The sequence below is a fragment of the Aspergillus ochraceoroseus genome (genome assembly GCF_002846915.1).
Source record: "Aspergillus ochraceoroseus IBT 24754 chromosome Unknown P175scaffold_11, whole genome shotgun sequence".
In the NCBI taxonomy this organism is placed as follows: domain Eukaryota; kingdom Fungi; phylum Ascomycota; class Eurotiomycetes; order Eurotiales; family Aspergillaceae; genus Aspergillus; species Aspergillus ochraceoroseus.
Genome location: NW_024468486.1, coordinates 145,209 through 164,023, shown reverse-complemented (window position 1 = coordinate 164,023; position 18,815 = coordinate 145,209). Strand labels below are relative to the sequence as shown.

The window sequence follows — 18,815 nt, the reverse complement described above, 5'->3', positions numbered from 1 at the left end:
ATCTTGACAGGGTTCTGGCAAAGTTGCGGCCACCCTATCTAATATGTCGAAACCAAGTAAAATCCCCCGGTCTCGCGTATTTCGCCTAGTATGGGCATGTGGCTGATGAGTCGCCATTGGCGATCTGGGCGTAGCAGAACATCCCACAAATAATAAGCGGGGTCCTGTCTTGCCAGTTGGAGAGCCGTGCCTCCTGGGTGATCTTCAGGTTTTTATCAATCGGCATTGGATCATATAGTGGAATCCCAGTATTAGGGATGCTCTCTCACCCAGAGCAGCTCCCCCAAAGGCGAGAGGGTCCTGCGGGGGAGGCTGGGGACGGGGGAAAAGGGGAAGAGGAGCATGCTACTCCGTATGGCTGACAGCAAGAGTCAAGAGTAAGAACCAGTGAGGATCCATGACATGGAGGCTTGTCCTAGAGAGAGATGGAGATGGGTGAACATGGATCTGCGGGCTTACATACATACATCATACGTAGTGGGAAAAAGAGAGCCTGGAGGCATTTATCCTGAGTACCTTAGGGCATTCGATACAGAAATGAGTATAGCATTAGAATAGTATGCAATGACTTATAGACTACTGTCAGCTACATTATCCGGGGCAGTTGTTTAAACCGGGTCCATTTTAGCGGCTCCAGCGCTTTCCTATCAAATCCGCCTCTTTTTTCACCACCATGATAGCCTCATGGATGACCAATCTCACGCGAACCCACAGCCTCATATATCTTAATTGCGGCGCAATTAGCCCAAATACGTTAGGTTAGACACACCAGGAGCCATTCGCTATAGCCAATAAAACATCCATTCTGGATCCAGATCGAGGCCTATTCCACGGAACTAAGTGGGCCTCGGCCACTTATGATAAGAATCTTCTCGGCATCATTAGGGAAAGGATTAGTTATAGCGCGCTATGTATTCCTGAAGCCGGAGAGGGAGAAAAAAAAAAAAAAAAAAAAAAAAAAAAGGCGGCCAGCAGAAGCCTTCTATCTAAAGCACCGGGCTGGGGAGGCGCCAGAATAATATGTCCACAGAATCCACTACAGCAGAGCCCTCTATCAAAGTCACCACTACTCCTACGACTACGTCTCTTCGCCCATGGATCCACCCGCATCTAACGCACAGCGTGAACCCAATTAAGGGCCGCCAGCTCGAAACATCCCATCCCATCAAGAAAGGCGAAGTCCTCCTCATCGACACACCATATGCGATCATCCCAGCTGTAGATGCCGCAGGGAGCGCCCTCCTCTGTAGCAATCCCCAATGCAACCGTCTCGTCTCGCCCAACACGGGGCAATCTTGTCCGAATCGGTGCCTCGCAGACGTAATCTGGTGCAATCAAACGTGTCGCCAGACGGATCAACGGCGCCATGAATTCGAATGCGCCTGGCTCAGCAGATACGCTACCTCGGTACGCTCGAAACGCGGCGAGTACAATTTCGGCATGCTCTGGCTAATCGTGCGCATCCTTGCAAGACAAAATACCGACACGCTCCTGTCCGATCTGGCGGAGGAGCAGGAGGAGGAGTCTAATCCAGGCTTCCAGCACGGCTGGGAGGCGATCCAGTCGCTTTGCGGGTCGACCGAAACCTGGTCTCATGAGCAGGTACGGTCCTGGACCGGATTAGCGAAGAAATATCTCGGACCTGCAGCGTTGCCGCATGGAATGAACGCCGAGAATGTCCTCGCTTTAATCTGCAAGGAAGAAGCAAACTCGTTTGGTCTGTATCCCCGCGAAACAGGAATATTTCATCCCTTGCCTACTCCGCCAGTGGATCGAGGGGAGCAGTTTGGCGCAGCGGTGTATCCAAGGGCATCGATTGCGAATCACTCCTGTTGTCCGAATGTGAGTCCCCGCGCCTCTCTTGACGACGGCGGATAGAGTTAGAGAAATGGCCTAATTGCATTTTAGATTATACACAAACCCGATGGGTATGGTCGGATGGTCTTCACTGCGTCAAGAGACATCGAAGCTGGTGAAGAGTGCTGTATATCTTATTTTGATATGACGCAGTACATCGATGTCAAGGATCGGAGAGAGCACCTTCAGACCTTATTTAGATTTGTCTGTGGCTGCCCGAGGTGTGCAGCAGAAGAAGTACCGGGAGACAATGATCTCCAATGGGACGCCTTTCCGGGGATGGATTGATGTTATGGATGGATTTTGCACCTGTATTTATTCCAAGCATTAATACTAGCATGTAGTGCTGAACTTTATCATTACCAAAAGAATCTCATTCCTTCAAAATACTAACAACCGTAAATACGATATATAGATAGGGAGATCTACCCTTGCCAAAAGATCTACTCTCGAACGGCAACCACGAACAGGCGTGGGTAGCGCAGTAGAACCCTCCCATCGACAGATTTCGGGTATAGCTTCTCCAAGCGGCTCAGGTAGTCTTTCAAAAAGGCATCTCGGTCTGCCGGAGACAATGGATCGATGAACGGCCGCAACCCGGTCCCCTTAACCCATTCCATCACAGCCTCGTGCCCCTCGAGTGAATGGTAATAATGCGTGTGCCACATATTCACGGCAGAACATAAAGGTTGGAGTTCATCATAGATTTCCTGCGGTGACTGGAATGTGTCCCTCGCAGCTGTGCTCAGCGTCTTTGCCCACGGACCATCTGCGGCGGTCTCCCGCATAGCGGCATGAGATGGTTCCATAAGATTATCCGGGACTTGAAAGGCGAACACCCCCCCGGACGGCTGCGACTGAATCAATTTTTTCATCACGCTGATCCGATCCGACCGGGACAGCCACTGGAAAACGGCATTGGAGAAGAACAAATCAACTGGCTCGTCGGGCGAATAAGCCGTCAAGTCTTGTACAGTGAACTCGATATTTGGAATGGCGGATCTTGCTTTCCGGATCATGTCTGGGGACGAGTCTATCCCTGTAACGTGAGACCCGGGATACCGAGAAAGCAAGACAGCCGTTGAATTGCCGGGTCCGCAACCTAGGTCGACGATTCGCTTTGGAGATTTGAGCGGAACCTGCGCGAGAAGGTCGCGCGAGGGTCGCGTGCGTTCCGCCTCGAATTTAAGATATTGTTGGGCACTCCAGTCCTTCGTCGCCATGTTGATGCGGGAACGGTGGAATCCTCGACGAAATGATCCTGGTGGTAGAAGTCCGGACAGGGCCTTAGGAATCGGAACAGGCAGCATGACCGACAAGGGATTTAAAACAAGAGGAGCTTCTCAATTGGAATATTCCAGCCAGATATCTCTTTTCTACCTCGATGATGTATGTTGAATCGCATTTAAAGCATCGGAAGCTGGGGATCTTTTGCCTTACTACCGAATATCGGAGATTTAGTCATCCTTTCGGCCAATTCTGTTTAGAGTACAAAAAAAATAGAGCAGCAGTATTGGAATAAAATATTTCAATATAGTCAACTGTCAATCTTATTTGTGGTGGCGAATGCACATTGGAGAAATATCATGGCGTTGATACATGTTGTGCCTGTTTGAGCTCTCGATGTATATATATTTCAAAAGACCTGGTATGGGATGGTGTGAATTCACTTTGAGGTGGTTGAAATACATGTCGTACAATTCAACGAATTTTCCCCGAGATGAGAGCAGAATATAACTATAGAATTACTCGCACGGCTAAGGATTGGAAATGAACGGATACTAGGCAGGATATTAAGAGGGAAGAATATCTCTGAATTAGGGTTTCCTGGGACGCCCTATGGTAACCGCGTTATGATCTTTTGAATGGCTCCAGAAGCACGAACTCCATTCCAATACTGGATCTGATTGCATTATTGTTGTTACTTGCGAGATAGGGCGCATATTTCAACTCTAGAATGGTCAAAAGCCTGGTTCTCGTCGATGGGAAACCACTCAGAGGCCGTAAGTCTTACCTGCAGCTTCATCCTGCATGAAGTTCATATTATCCAGCATCAATGTCAGCACTAAGCTTGTTTCAACAAGAGAAGAGACTCTTCCCTAGACAGGAAGTAAGATACTCGGTTGGATGTCCTCTCCAAGATCCCGAGATAAGGACAGAAAATGGACGGTTCTAACTGCTTGATGGTGTTACCTCAAACCAAGCAACTGTTGAAAGTTTCCATGAGAAAGAGAGTCTTCTTCCATTCCGCGAAAGATTCCGATAGCTATTGCATATTGCTTTTGCCAAAGCAGGAGCCAACTAGTGGCAAGAGACGCTGTGGAATAAATGGAGAGGACCCGAGTCATGGATCGAACTCTCATCTGGATACAGAATGTCCAAGTTTATAAACCCCCCGCAAGCAACTTATTTTCTACTTTCCTAGCCTCAACTAGAATCTGAGTACGAAAGGAAGCTGTCAAGTATGATGGAGGCAACCGTTAAGATAATGACTGAAAGAGCAAACCCACCCATTGTCACCACCACCGCCCCGAGCCCTGAAGATCCTCCTCCTCTCCGAAGCTCTTGTGATGGCTGCAACCTGGCCAAGGTTAAGTGCTCGAAGGATAGACCTTCCTGTCGACGGTGCACCTTGCGTAACACGGCGTGCATTTACGGAGTCTCGCTCCGTGGCATGAAGAGACCAAGGCCAGATACCCAGACACATGAGGCTCATCGGCGTGAACAGGAGAAAAGAATTACTGGTTCCCAATCTTCTATTTATGCTGGCGATGTGCAACCACCTCACAATGTCAATCCGACCGAGTTGCCGTCTGGCATTTTGCTCCCTGACTGGGACAATGACTTCCACTTAAGCTGCCTGTCCGAGCAGAATTATGGCGAATCAACGTTTTTGGACATACTTGGATCTACAACTCTTGATTGTACTAATCCCACATCGCTATCATTCGGTATTTCTAGCTCCTCTTCACCCTCTTCACCTGGATCTGCTACGGATCTTGGAATACCGTTGTCTCCGCTCGAAATCCCTCTCACGCCTCCATCGCCAGCCTGTTCGTTACACGACCCCCAACAAGCTCGTCTGATTGGCATAGAATCGCCAGTTGATCCATCATTATGTTGTTGCCAGCAAAAAATCGCTGGAAGATTGGCCGACTTGGATGGTCCGAAGGAATGCCAGGCTATGCTGTTGGAGGAATTTTTGATAGAACACCGAAGCAACATGGCTATTTGCACGTCTGTTCTTCACTGCTTGAATCCCCATAACCAACACGGAATGCTTCTTCTCGTTGAGCTTGTTGCTCTCTTGACCCACATGGTGGTTGCTTTTGATCAAATACTATACCAAAGGGACGAGTCGCGTACGCGGTCCCCGACAGCAGCGTCATGGTCCTATTTCTGCCAGCTTGACAGCCGAAAAGAGAGAGTGTTTCAGACCAATACTCTACGAGCTGAACTGGCTAAACTGAGCGGGTTGGTTCAAGACTTTGACCGGCGGTATTGTGTTCTCGACCATACCCCATATGACGACGACGTGTTTCTTCTCTCGCCTTTATTCTCCAACCTCCAGTGGAAGACTCAAATAAGATTCGACGCATTACGGTCTTGGACACCACCGTGTCAATCTAGTTATGAACTCTGGAATTCTGCGTTTTACTCTCTCTGAATCCGGAGCGGACTTGACGACGATACTTGATGTGTGTGTGTATGCGGTTGGTTACCTTAGGAATCCGATATTCTGATATTGGGTACCACGATTATATATTTCCATTCACCCGCTCTTACAAGGGCGTACTTTGCAATAAGCCAGAACCTCTCGTGCTTGGTGTCAATATTGAGTATGACGAAACGAACTATATTTATGCGGAATTAACTGATCCCTTCTGGGCTGGAATGAGGCCATCCCGGTCACCAACGTCACCAGACGACAGCAATGAATATATTCCCAGTCAATAGCGGTCCAATAATTGAAACTGTTGTTCTTTTTGTTTCTTCATGCTCCGGAGTGGGAAAGTGTCCCCAGGGCGTGGTTGATGCTGACCGTTTTCCTTCGGGCTGGATGGACAACTGGCGTAATGTAATGTTTTCGGACCACTCCGGGCAACATTAACTACATATGAGTAGGCATAGTTGGTCGAAGTGGAGCTGTTCGTGTACTCCGTAAGCTAATGTCCTTTCTGGAGCAGAACTAGCTGTGGTGCCAGACCAAGCCGTGGAAGGAAGTTGCTCAATATCTTTGCTATAGGCCTGCGTCACGTTTCTGTACTTGGGGATGTCATATCCGACGCTTTCTACAGGGTATTGACGAATTAATCCAGGAAAACCTATCCTAACGCACCTTGGCACTTACAATGAACCGGTACGTTTTCGCTCAGACAGAATCTTCTTCGGTTGGTGCGGATAGGCTAAAATATTGCTATTTCGGAGGTCGGACGAGAAGAGACAACAAATATAACAATATGGGCTAGTAGGAATCGAAAGGGAACTATTCACAGTCTAGTGTAACCTGCCTTCTCCCTCTGTAATAAGCCTAGTATTCAATATCGAGAATAACTGGCTGGTAGGCCATCTAGTAACGAATCACTGTTAAACACTTGTCACACCCGGTGCAGCGCATGGAGTAACCATGCAAAAGTGTCTGTGAACCATACCAGGATGTCTGCTGCGTTGATGAGAATAGGCAAAGGGAGTTCGGTATGTCTTGTGTAATTATGGCTGTGTAGCTGTATCCGCGCCAGCCCTACACGTATAGCATTCGGCTGTCTTCTATGGAAGTTGTGATAATCTGTACATCGGCCATTGGCTTTACTGATAATCTATTGAATGCAAAACCCGATATCTCATTTACTGCCCGCCTCAAGCACCTAGAGGATATATGACTTGTTGAATATGTTTTCGGGATCATATTTCTTCTTGATCTCGATCAGCCGCTCAAGATTGACCCCAAAGACATTGCGAGGCTTTGCGGACAAATGGTCATAGTTGCCATACTCCGTGATAAGAATTTCATCCGGTGTCACTCCCTGCTCACGCCATCGCTGTTGACGCTCTAGTACAACCAACTTCGCTACAGCTCGCGTCCATTGACGTGCAGCCTCGTCGTCCTCGTCATTGCGCCAGCGGGCCGCAATCACTGCATTTTGATGAGGGCCGCGGTGCCCGAAGGCCGTTTCTGTAACTGGAATCTCACACCATTTTTCAGACCGGAAGAATTCGAACATAATGAGTGTCTGTCTGGATGCTGGCACAACTTGGTATAGCCGGTTGAGCTCCGGAATCAGAATCTCCCTCATGAATGCGGGTCGCAGCGGTGTTGTGAATGCCACCCCTTTGAAGACGCTGCGGAAGCCGCGACCACCCTTGGGGTTCATCATGCCGTTGACCTCACAGTACGGACGCTCGATGGCAGTGTTGAGAAGAGGATTCAAATCAAGAAGCGGCTGGAATACCGACTGAGCAGCCTCGACCGCACCGTTGTGGAACACTATTGCGATAGCAGCTAGTTTGCCCTGAGTGAATTCCTGGCTGGAGATTTGCACCATCATCCCCGAGTCGCCATTTGTTGATGCCACCAAGTCGTTCGCAAAGCTGACCAGTGTTTCCAGATTCTCTACGTGATATCCGAGAACACCGGCCCAGACACGGTTCTTTTGATCATGGGCCTGGAATGTAAATTCCGTGACCACGCCAAAACACTGCCCGGCGCCCCGAACGGCCCAGAACAAGTCGGGGTTCTGCTCTCTTGATGCCGTTCTGCTACTGCCATCAGCTAACACGATTTCCACAGCTAGCAGGTTGTCTATTACAAGGCCATGGCGGCCAGAAAGCCAGCCATAACCGCCTCCCAGTGTGAGCCCGCCAACTCCGGTATCATTGACTGTGCCTCCGACTGTCGCGAGCCCGTGCTCGCCAGCAGCTTCATCAACATCCTGCCAGATACAACCGCCCTGGACTTTGATTGTCTTCGTGTTTGGATCAACTGCCACCCTGCGCATTCGACGCAAATCAATGGCCACTCCCCCGTGAATCGAGGAAGCACCACTGGTGGAATGCCTCCCGCCGGAGACCGCAAACGAGACATTGTGTTTACGACAGCCGAGAATTGTTGCAGAAATATCTTCCGTCGAACCAGCGTACAGTACGATTCCCTACTCGGACAGAACTATCAACTCCACAGCCCTTTCTCCGTTTAAAGGGGTCAGGGGCTCACATACTGGCTTTCGTTCAGTGGTATCAGTCCACCGCTCGATGCTCTCTGTGTAGCCTTCAGAATCTGGTGTCAGAATCGCGGAACACGTCAGGTTTGACCGGAGTTCTCGTGCTAGCGACTCGACGTTCGTAGTGCTGCACACTGTCACCGCTGCGGAGCTCATATCTAGCGCGACGCAAAGAAAAAACCCCGAGTATATCAGGGCAGAAAGACAGTTCGTTTAGTTCATTTCTCAGTAGCCAGTTCCGTAGTTCTCATCTTATCTGAAGTTTAGAGGTTAGGCCGGTCCCCGAGAAGTCGGGCAACACATCGCTGCAATACAATAATACATACGCCCATGCAAGAAATCCCGATAGCCTTCATACAAGATATCTTGACGACGGCTTTTCGGGGGACTGGATTGTAAATTCGGTCACCGAGTTTACCGCAGGCAATCTCATCCACCTGCCGAAATGTTGTTATCGTTGGCAAGGAGTGTACAAATAGTGCCGAATGAATGCCGTTGAAGATATATAGATAGAGTTTATTTTAATCAAGTCAACCATGGGAAATGGCCAAATTCAATTTCATGTAGGTGCAAGAAAGACTATTATTACAAAGAAATATACGAACATACGCCTAACATCGTGGCAACGAGATCGATAAGAGAGCGTAAAACAAAAGGAAACAAAAGTGAACGGTTTACAGCTCCTCCTCCAGAGACTCCCCAACGGTCGTTTGCACGTTAAATAATTGCCAGTCCTTGAAATCCTCATTGACCTGGTCATCATTGCTCTCTGCCTTGCCACTGCCAAAGGCCTTGAGATTCCATTTCTCCACACCTTCGACACCCTGCAGTTCAGCCGGGTACTCGGTGAACAGTTCAGTGTTCAGACGCTCGTACTCGCTGTAGTCCTTGGGCCAGCCGCCAAGTCGTTGAATGGAAAGCTTGAAGAGCTGCAGGTGGCGGCGAACTTGTTCCCCGGCGGATACGGTGCCCGGGATAGATGACTCGGCAAGGTCAAGTTCGAGCGTAGAGCCATCGATACTGCGGCTGCCATCGAGGTTTCCCTCGAGTTCGTCGAAATTGGGATCGCTAAACGCGCGGAGTATATTCTCATGCAAAGCGGCGCTCTTCTTGTAGTATCGGTTGGCGAGTTCCTGGCCGTCCTTGTGTGCGTGATACCGCTGGGCGACGCTGGTGTAGAGTTGCGACAAAAGAATGCTGGTTTCCAGGGTACTGGGGTGGCGGACTCCGTGCACACGACGGCAGTTATATACAATATCCTCTGCCAGGCGAACCGCAGCGGTAGTGTCGCCAATAAGGTAGCGAGCCATGATGAAGAGACGGCCAAAGGAAAAGGTAACATAGGGATCCCAGTTGCGTTGGGCTTCCCGGCTGTTCCAGATACCTGTGAGCACAGTCGCCAGAGTATGATAGTCCTTTTGCGCCCCGAGGAGGCCAATCAGACTGTTGAGGTGGTCGAGGCCGATCTGAGCTAAGTTGATCTTGAGCTCACTGAGCACCTTGAGCACGTCTTTGACGATGGTTGCGGACACATCAAGCAGCCCTTTACGAATAGCTTCGTTAGGTTGCGGGGTGATGCTGCGACCGCAAACATTCATGCTCAATGCAAGGACGAATTTAGCAATGCCGGGAGTGCGATAGATCTCTTGTCCGGAAATGTACTTAAACGAGGCAACTGCGAGATCGCAAGCCTCATCGTACTTCTGGGACTTGAGAAGCGAGATAACATGAGTATTACTGGCAATCCCAATGGATCGAACAAAGTCCTGTGACTGGTGGGTGCTGAAGTAGTGTAAAATCATCAAGATAAAGACATTGACTTGGGAGGAAGCTTTGAATCCGATGTGTTTACCTTCGTTCGCGAGGAAGTAGTTGGTAAAATCAACTACAACACGGCTAGCGGTGGACTGTCGACCACTCGCCACCAGGTAAGTGTACAGTCGAGCAGCACATCCGGTAACAGAGTAGAAAGAAGCTGACTTTGACTGAAGGATTTGGCGGAACTCCTCGAAGTAGACAAACTGGGTAGTCAGAGAAGCAAGAATTTCCGTGACGGCGGCAGACTGGCTGTGTAGATGGTGCTCGAATTGAGCCAGGAAGACAAGACTCTGACGACCCTTGGAGGTCAAATCAAAATTTGCGGTCTTGGTGTTGGAGGCATCCCTCATGATAATCTGACGATAAATTTCCTCAGACAACCCAAGAGCCTTCTCAGTTTGTTTATGGGCAATATAGCTGGAAGCAATGCTAGTGGCGGCTGTGCTTAGTCGTGTAGCAGACGTCTCCGAGGAGAGAATCTGCACACTTGCATCGTGAAGTTCATGAACAACTAGTTCACCCTTGTTGCGTTTGGCGTGGAAACTGACAATCTCCTGCATTTTGGCGAGGGATTCTTCATGGGCCCAGCCGTAAGTCTCCCGCAGCGAGGTGATGCGCTTTCTCATCACTTTGGCTGCCTGCTCAACTTGAGTAGACGAGACTGACTCAGACCTCTCGGTGATAATGGATGATTGTTCTTCATACAGTCCCTCCAGAGTGGTGGAGATATCCTGGCGGTCAATCTCTTCTGACTTGGTGGTGAGAAGCTCCTCGTACCATTTGATAGCTTCAAGTTCGTATTGCTTAGACTCCTGGCACAACTGGGCAAGAGAAAGCGTCAACTGGATGGTGATGGATGCCGTCGCGCCGAACACAGCTTTGCACTTGGACTGGTACTCGATAGTGACCTGGCGGAGTGTAGAGAATTCTGTGCGGACGGCACGCAGACAATGAGTGTAACGAGTGAAGATCTCCTGAACAAATTTCTGGTCCTGGAACTTGGTGCTCAGATTTGGCTGGTCTCGGAATGCAATGGACAGAATTTTACAGTAATTAAGGGACTCGGGGTAGCGTCCTTGGTTCCATAGTTCGGTTGCCACTATGTTGAGAGGCTCCAATGCATCAGGGTGGCATTTCTGGCCATCCTTGTTCAATGCCTGAATGATCTGTTGGTAGTAGTCCAGGAAGATGGCGCGTGGCCTCGTTAATTCAGCCAAAGTCCAGAGTGTCTTGATGACCATGGAATGCTCAGCGCCGTAGTGCTTGGTGTAGTCATACAGCAAGTCCTGGTGAACGGTGATTATAGTTTCAGTCTGCGATGTACGCTCTAGTAGACGCAACAACTCAGTCACACTATGCTGTCTGAGCTTGTCGTCTACATTTCGTGCCAATCGAAGCGCGTAATATATCCTCAGACGAACATCTTGCTCCTTTTCCAGGCGATGACGTGAATGGTAGCACTGTGCTAGGCGTTCTGCCAGTGTCAAGGATGTTTCGAGCTGGTCCTGTGGGGGTAGCACATCTTGCGGAGTAGGAGCGAAGAACCCAAGCCACACACTATGCAGGACCTTTTTGATGACACGAGCGGCATTTTGCCAGCGGCGTTGCGACATATACAGATCAACCAACGTATTTGTTGAACGGTAAAAGTTTTGGTCGAGCGTAGTAGTGGTGGTTGAGCATTCCATGATCATCTCTTCCAAAGTTAACTCTGAGACGACAGACGTGGAAGAAGTCGCCGACTGCATGACCTCCTTGGTGGTGGTCTGAATACTCTGCTGAATTTCCTGGTAAGTGGATGTTTCAGTACTGCGAGTACTCTGATAGTACTCAGAGCATCTCTTGAAGATCGTCAATGCCATGGCAGAAAGACCAACGGTCTTCATCACTTTGGCAATTGTATGTAGGTGAGACACAGAAGATTCAGATAGAGCCATGCTAGTTTGTTCATAGTCTTGCCAGAAGCTTGACAAGATGGAGGATGCTTCGTATTCCCGCTTCTGAGATTGAAGAAATTGGGAATACGCGATGACAACCTTCATCTTTTGCTCGTCCCATGTTGCCGACGAATACGAGCGAGAATCTCTCATCACTCGTTGCCAAAACTCAACGTACGTGCGTTCAGCCAGAGATATCTTGCCCTCATTGAAATACCTTTGGGCAAGCTCGATCAGAGCTTCTACATCGTACGATTCGGTAGTTTCAATGACGGCGTCTTCCTCGATGTCGAGATTCAACGTGTAGCCAATCTCTCTACGGTCCTTCGCTCCAGGTCCCATCAACTGGACTCTGAGACTACCCGATGTACCGGAGGTACTATACTCAGTGGATGTAATGGACTGGATGGTTACCATGATAGCTTGGGCCTTTGCTGTCTCCTTAACCATCTGGTAGTGCTCTAGCAATTGCTTCATCACGGATACCACCTTTTCCGAGGTGGTACCATAGTGGATCTTAAAGCACTCCACCTGAACAAGGAGCATCTCTTCACGTTGGATCATGATATCTGTTTTGGATTCCGTAACCCTTTCAGATGTCAACTCGAGAAAGACAGCAACCATTTGCATCGTCACGATATGGCGGCTCGTAAGTAGCTTTTGGCTAGTCAACGCTGCCTCATGGAACAGGTTGCTCGCGTCAGGAATGCGTTTGATCTGTTGGTACACATTCGCCAGGCAGATGATGGATTGCAGGGTAACAGTATTTTGAGCTGTTAGAACGCGACGATAGACATTCGTTACAGAGGTTTGGTATGCTAATAATTTGGGAGTAGCGATGCTTTCCCAAACAGATCTCAGAAGCAGGACAAAGGTAGTTGACGCCGGGAGCACCTTTGCGAGCTCTTTAGACGCACCAGCTTCGTCCTTGGTAAATGCAGTGGTTTGTAAAAGATGCGGCACCCAGTAACGGAGAGCAAAATCCAAGAGGGGGAATTTATCCAGGAGGGTATTAGTATCGTGCTGGTCAAGAGTGGAGACAGACGACGGCTCATGTTGCTCAGTCACAGTCAATTTGATGTAGATTAACAGGCGGGTTATCAGATCAGCATGTCTGTCTTTGAGATTTGGAATCAACTTCCCTTGCGAGAAGACATCAATCACAGCTGTTCGGATGAGACCATGACGAAGGTAGAACAAATCATTTTCGAGGAAGACCAGCGAGTTGAGAGGCTTTAGAGTATGCAAGGGATCGACATGCGCATCGGAAATAGTCTGCTTGTCAGTGCGGATTGATGCTAAAGCTGAAAGCTCCTTGACGTGCAGCGGACGATTGGCGGTCGCTAACCAGAGCAACATCATCTTTGCATCTAAACTGACTTCGGTGTGCTGTACACTCTGGCTGACAAAATCGGCCATAGACACCTTGGAAGTGATCAAGGAGTCCACCGTCTTTCGAAGACCGTCAGCGTTCTGTTCTTGACGGGCACGTTTCGCAATCAACTTCGCCCACAGGAACGAGCAATTTGACGCATTGGCAATGCGTTCCACCACTGTTTCCTGGTCCATGGATGGCAATGTGTTGAAAACAGGACTGGAACGGAAACAGCTTCGGACTACAGCGGCAATGTCGTCAAAAACGAGGTCGTCCGTGACCCGGACAAGACTTTGGCCCGGTGCGGGCTTGGGGCTCTGGGATCCAAGAGTAATCAACTTAGTCGATGTGGACTTGCTAGCCACCGCAGTTAATTTTTCCAGTAACGTGGTTTCAGGGCAAGAAGCCTCATCAATCCCATCGACCACTACAACCAAGTCCTTGGCTCCCCGAAGAGCGGTAGACAGAGCTTGTTCCACAGCCCCCCATAGGAGTTTGTCATAGGATTCATGATCAGCAGTTTCCTTACTTCGATTGAGGGCATCACTCAGGATCCGGAATAGCTGTACGTTCCCGATGCGCTTTTCGAACAGTTGAAGAAGAAGGGATTTGGCAATCGCATCAAGGCTAGCCTGTGCCGGGGTTCTGCTACCTTAAAAAAGAATCTCAGCCAGGAATATATGGAATGATATAATTAGGGCGCCATAGTACTTACTAACGGAAATGAACAAGGTGTGGTATGAGACACCAGCCTGGGGATGTTGGAGCTGGTCAACCATCACGGAAGCTAGGACGGTTTTACCCGAGCCGGGCGGGCCGGCAATGCATAGATGCTTCTTGTCGGATTTCAGAAAGCGGGTCAGGTACGGGGCCATCCACAGACAGGTGAGCTCTTCGCGATCATGGGCAAGATGGGAACTGGTATCGGCCACGCGACTGAGCACAGCATCCTCTGGAGATAACCAGGATCGAATAACTCTGATCTCGGACACTGGATTGCTATTAGTACGAAGGCCCCCCAAGCACGATCTAGAGAGTCCTTACCTCGATCTCCATCAATGTTTTCTCTCAAAAGCTGATGCCTCCACATGGACTCCGCAATCTTTTCGCAGCGCTGTTGGAAAGTGTTTATCTGTCCAGGGAACGTGCGGTATAAGTTAATTGACACAGACGCGGTTGTCATACCCCGGATTGCTTTGTGAAAATAAGTAGACACGCTAGCAACAAGTGTGACAAGGTCAGATAGAGCCAGAGTTAATTGTTCCTGAACCTCTCGAGTAATACCGAACAGCTCCGTTCGTTCGAGTAGGTTTCCGAGGGACATCGAGATGGTGTAAAAGAACCCGAAGGATACCATTAGGGCAGAAGCATTCTCCTTGCCCAGCTGTGAAGGCTTTTTAGCATCCAAATCTTGATGATGTGTGAATAGTGTCAACATACCTCCAAGAGCATGGCACAATACCCATAGGCCAGTTGTGCGGCAAGATAGCTATCCCCAGCAAATTGCTCAATAGCAAGATCAAAGGTATGCAGTCTTTCGACGAAGAGCTGAGCCCATGCCAATACCTTGTCATAATCGCTACCCTCTGGGGGCAGAAAGCTCATCCGCTGGGTGCGTATCCAATCCAGGATGGTAGCATGGGTCGCTGCGAGTAGCCTAGAGGATGTGCCAGTACCCAACTCCTCGCCACTACGACGTTGGAGAGAGCTCACTACACTCGTGATGTTTGTAGTTCCTACCGTCTGGAACTTCCTTGAGACCACTCGTGATGAACCCATGCCAATTGTTGAGACACTATCAGCGTCATGAACGCCAGAGACCTGACGGGAGCTGTAGACACGCTTAGATTGAAAATGAAGATCCATTGGGGTGGATACGGGGGACATGATTGACGGAGCCATTATGGAATTCGAGGGATGGATTGGGGAAGTAGCTGAAGTCTTCTGTGAGATATTCACGGTCGAATACGACGTATGTTCTGGCAATGCAGAGGGTTGAATTAATTGGGTTGATGAGAGTCCTGGTGGCCGTGGAGGAGGGTCTGTTGTTTGATTTCTGCACGGGCAACAGCCACAGCACAGAATATGAAGAACGAAAGAAAGCAATTTGGCGGTAAAATTACAGGGTATAACGATATAATGCGAGCAGAAAATACAAGGTAAAAGGGGAGAATGGTTGACTTCAAAGGAGACCCAAAGCTGCCGGTATGTTCGAGGCTGCTCGCTTCTTATATATGGTAAGACAGAGGAGCTCTGATCTCTGTCAACATATCCCTTCGCACTGCCCACTACCTAATCTACAGCCCAGTGAGCATGGCGAGTTCAAAAACCGGGAATGCCGGATCTCTTCTCTCAAGATTTCAGCTAGCCTCGACGAAATTGCTATGTCAACACGATGTTTCAAGCCCACGCTCCAATCATTACCCCCGTACAAAGCAATGTGGTTCTAGATTCTGGGGGGTCTTGAGTCAATATTCGAGACTGCGCAGTCAGGGGCCATAAGATTGTAATCTAGCTTGTACGCGGCGAAATATTGCCGGCCAGAAGCCTGCTGCCATGACAGCAATAACTGTGGGAGAATCATACATCCATTACCCTCCCACGGGTGCGTTTAGCTCTTGAAGCAGATTAATTGCAGTCCGGAGTATATCTTCATGATACTTTCTCTCTCTCTCTAAGACTCGATATCTTGCCAGAGGTGCCTGCAGGCATTATCGGCTACTTTATCCCTGAACGTGTGGGTAATTAATAGATGCTGTCAGTCTTTGGGATTCGCGAATGCTGATTGAATAGATAGAGTGGGACAATCAGCGGGGGTATGCGGAATATTTCAGCTGATGAACTTGGGATCGCATGGGTGGAGGCGTCTTCCAATGACATGAAATTCTGTCCTCCTGGCACCCTATAACTGTTCGACATTGATTTGCTCTTTCGAGAGAAGGTCCATCCCTGGAAATCAATCAGCTCCCCATTGAGGGAGACACGGACAAGGGTTTACATTGTATATCTGGCACGGAGCTAGGACAGGCATTCATGTTTGCCGCGGACATATTATCTCGGTTACAGGTGACGAGAAATTTCGGCCAGGACGGACCAGTCGAATAATGCGAGACTTCATGGGTAAGAAACACCCATGTGAATCTGTAATTCACGCTACAGCTCCTTGGAAATAGGGTTTAAATCCCAGGGATTCTCCAGCATTTGTATCTCGATGTCTTACATGGTTATATACGGAGTAGACTATACATCCAAGACAACACGGCACAGTTAACGGACCAAAAGATTTACAGGATAATTGTTCTCCAGAACGTTCCTCATGGCTGCTATAACCTTCCACTAGGCTAGATCCGCCGTTCCCTCATGCCATCAAACTGACGGAAGGATCCCCAGTCGTGAACTAAGGGCTTTTCCGAGTCCACTTCACGGGCTAGGACGAACCATGAATAGAAGCACCTCACGTTAAAACGAGATCGTCAGTACGCTATTTCATTCAATTCACTGCTTCCCCACTGAGCTGCATTAGCTTCGGTCCCCGATCAAGTCCGGTTTGAAATATTCTTTCTTTTTTTCAGCCAGCCTCTTCCCTAGGCAATGAGTTACACCAGGTATCGTGATGCTGCTAAGGGCATATAACCATTGGAACCCCGGGCAAATAGGCCGGATAGTCTCTGTCATCATCAAGTTGGTTGAAGGATATTCACCAAATCACCTGCTCAGATCTGTGAGAGCTATCCGCCTAACTTGACACCCCTCGTCTTCCATCATGGCTCTATGCCCATATTTTAACCAATCAACCAGCCTGTATACGTAGATTTGAATCGATGGCTGCCAACCCCGTCAGACTTGGAGACTCTAGCGCAGCTTACAGAGTAGAGAAGTGAACCCACCGGCATTCTCCGGAAATGCTTGCACAACGCGCTATTGAAAAGCCGCAGGTACGTGGGGAAATTTTCGTAAAGGACTAATACAGCTAAGACTTATAGGCTCGTGTCAGCAATATGGTGGGAGTCAACACTAAGGCCGGAGCTCTTTGCACCTTTATCTACGGAGTAATTAACGAAAATCCACGACACACTTTCCCAACAGCATATACTCTGTACCTATTTGGGTATTATAGCCCTCTGTTCTTCGCAATTTTATCATACCCTCAACTTGCGCCACAGTTAGCGATTAAGCGATTGCATTTCTTCCAGAATCTTTGTCGCCATTTCTCCTCGTTGCGTCATGATTTGCGGAGAGCTCGGACTCATGGAAGGACAGAGGTGCCTCTAGTAGGGATGAAATGCTCTCAAGTTTAATTGGCCGAGAATAGGTACTGTTGGTATATATCTTTGTCCTTCAAAGGACCATCAAATTGGCTTGCCAATAGCTTTCATGACTGAACTCAGCTGGCGACCCAACTACCCATTGACATACTCCGAGTGCTGGAATATAGCTCGTGGAGTCCTCTACAAATGTGTGGAAGTGTGTGGATAATGCATGTTATTACTGTATGTTTATAATCGACTACAATTAAGGCTCCATTGATGCCTAAGTTTGAATTCAGAAATGCACACCCCCCTTGTTCTATTAACACACTGACTATTCTGCGGTGGTGGAGATGATATCTGCTTCCAGGTTAAGGATGTTGATTCAGAGTGGAGCACAATATAAAACTACGAGTTTGCAAATTCGCTAACATCTACTATATATTATTCGGCCCTTACTCACCCCATTACCGCTTTGCTTGCAGTCTTTGAATTATTTGCGGAAATTGCGACATCATCATTCCTGATCATTGCTATCATACCTGGGGAGTGAATACACAATAACCATAGATGGATATATCCATGCATATGGCGGTTGTGCACTAATCACTGAATCACAGAAACAAGAGGATACACGCCCGACACTTATCCTCAGCTGTTGAGATGATACCTCTCGTTTCACAGGACTGGGTTCGTGAAAGCATCTAGATCACAGGTCCACGTTGGATCTATATAGCAGGACACTAAATTTATTTTCCTCTTGGGAATTTTGGGGGGGTTAATCCTTCGCTCTTGCATATTGTTCTTAAAGGGCTATCATATCCGGACCATCAGATATGCACACACGACGTTTGAGGAGAGCCATTTTACACACGGTGTCGACAGGTACCTTTCGTCTTATAGTGGAGTGTTTGATGGTGGGTGGGAAGTTATTTTCACTATCCTTGGAACCAAGCACAGCACTCGGCAAATAGTGACCAAGCCAATAGAGCTATCGACCAGAGCTAAATATGAGCCACTGATTCATGTTCTCGAACAGGTCAATGCCTTTGCCTACATTATGTCCGGAGAAGCTCGGAAATTGGAGTTTTAGGATATCTACTTTTAGTTTTCCATTCGCGAAGCTGTCTACCAGTTTGGACGCAATAATAGAATGTTGGTCAATAAACGCGCTGAGAGCTCGACAATCTCCCTGTAGCCGCTTACTATCTGCTTTAATTCAATTTTCGCACTCTCGTTCTATCGGTCAGATCGATGTGGCAGATAATTCGAATCACTCTGGCACGTAAAATCCCCACACTTCGTAACGAGCGACTCCAAAGTAAGGTCCAGGCTTCCCTTGGGGGGGTTTTCATACTTGAGG

The 18,815-nt window shown here is 48.6% G+C and overlaps 5 protein-coding genes across 5 annotated transcripts; 3 read left to right on the top strand and 2 right to left on the bottom strand.

Annotated features, from left to right (window-relative positions):
- The first annotated feature begins 970 nt into the window (after positions 1–970).
- P175DRAFT_0466917 (SET domain-containing protein) lies at positions 971–2,206 on the top strand. Its single transcript, XM_040894925.1, has 2 exons — positions 971–1,842; positions 1,909–2,206. Exons 1-2 carry the CDS (start codon positions 1,021–1,023, stop codon positions 2,143–2,145), a joined length of 1,059 nt encoding a protein of 352 aa, XP_040748597.1. The 5' UTR covers positions 971–1,020; the 3' UTR covers positions 2,146–2,206.
- Positions 2,207–2,300: 94 nt separating this feature from the next.
- Positions 2,301–3,080, bottom strand: P175DRAFT_0512363 (uncharacterized protein; the record flags this gene model as incomplete). Its single annotated transcript, XM_040898665.1, has 1 exon — positions 2,301–3,080. One exon carries the CDS (start codon positions 3,078–3,080, stop codon positions 2,301–2,303), a length of 780 nt encoding a protein of 259 aa, XP_040748596.1.
- Positions 3,081–4,345: 1,265 nt separating this feature from the next.
- On the top strand, positions 4,346–5,524 carry P175DRAFT_0536011 (Zn(II)2Cys6 transcription factor domain-containing protein; the record flags this gene model as incomplete). The annotated part of the gene is made up of 1 exon (XM_040900284.1): positions 4,346–5,524. One exon carries the CDS (start codon positions 4,346–4,348, stop codon positions 5,522–5,524), a length of 1,179 nt encoding a protein of 392 aa, XP_040748595.1.
- Positions 5,525–6,722: 1,198 nt separating this feature from the next.
- On the bottom strand, positions 6,723–15,107 carry P175DRAFT_0407944 (NACHT domain protein; the record flags this gene model as incomplete). Its single annotated transcript, XM_040893033.1, has 6 exons — positions 6,723–8,006; positions 8,073–8,226; positions 8,754–13,853; positions 13,917–14,196; positions 14,391–14,589; positions 14,646–15,107. 6 exons carry the CDS (start codon positions 15,105–15,107, stop codon positions 6,723–6,725), a joined length of 7,479 nt encoding a protein of 2,492 aa, XP_040748594.1.
- Positions 15,108–17,107: 2,000 nt separating this feature from the next.
- P175DRAFT_0560883 (uncharacterized protein) lies at positions 17,108–18,545 on the top strand (the record flags this gene model as incomplete). The annotated part of the gene is made up of 6 exons (XM_040901006.1): positions 17,108–17,140; positions 17,189–17,467; positions 17,550–17,661; positions 17,938–18,001; positions 18,073–18,142; positions 18,264–18,545. 6 exons carry the CDS (start codon positions 17,108–17,110, stop codon positions 18,543–18,545), a joined length of 840 nt encoding a protein of 279 aa, XP_040748593.1.
- Between the last annotated feature and the right edge of the window lie 270 nt (positions 18,546–18,815).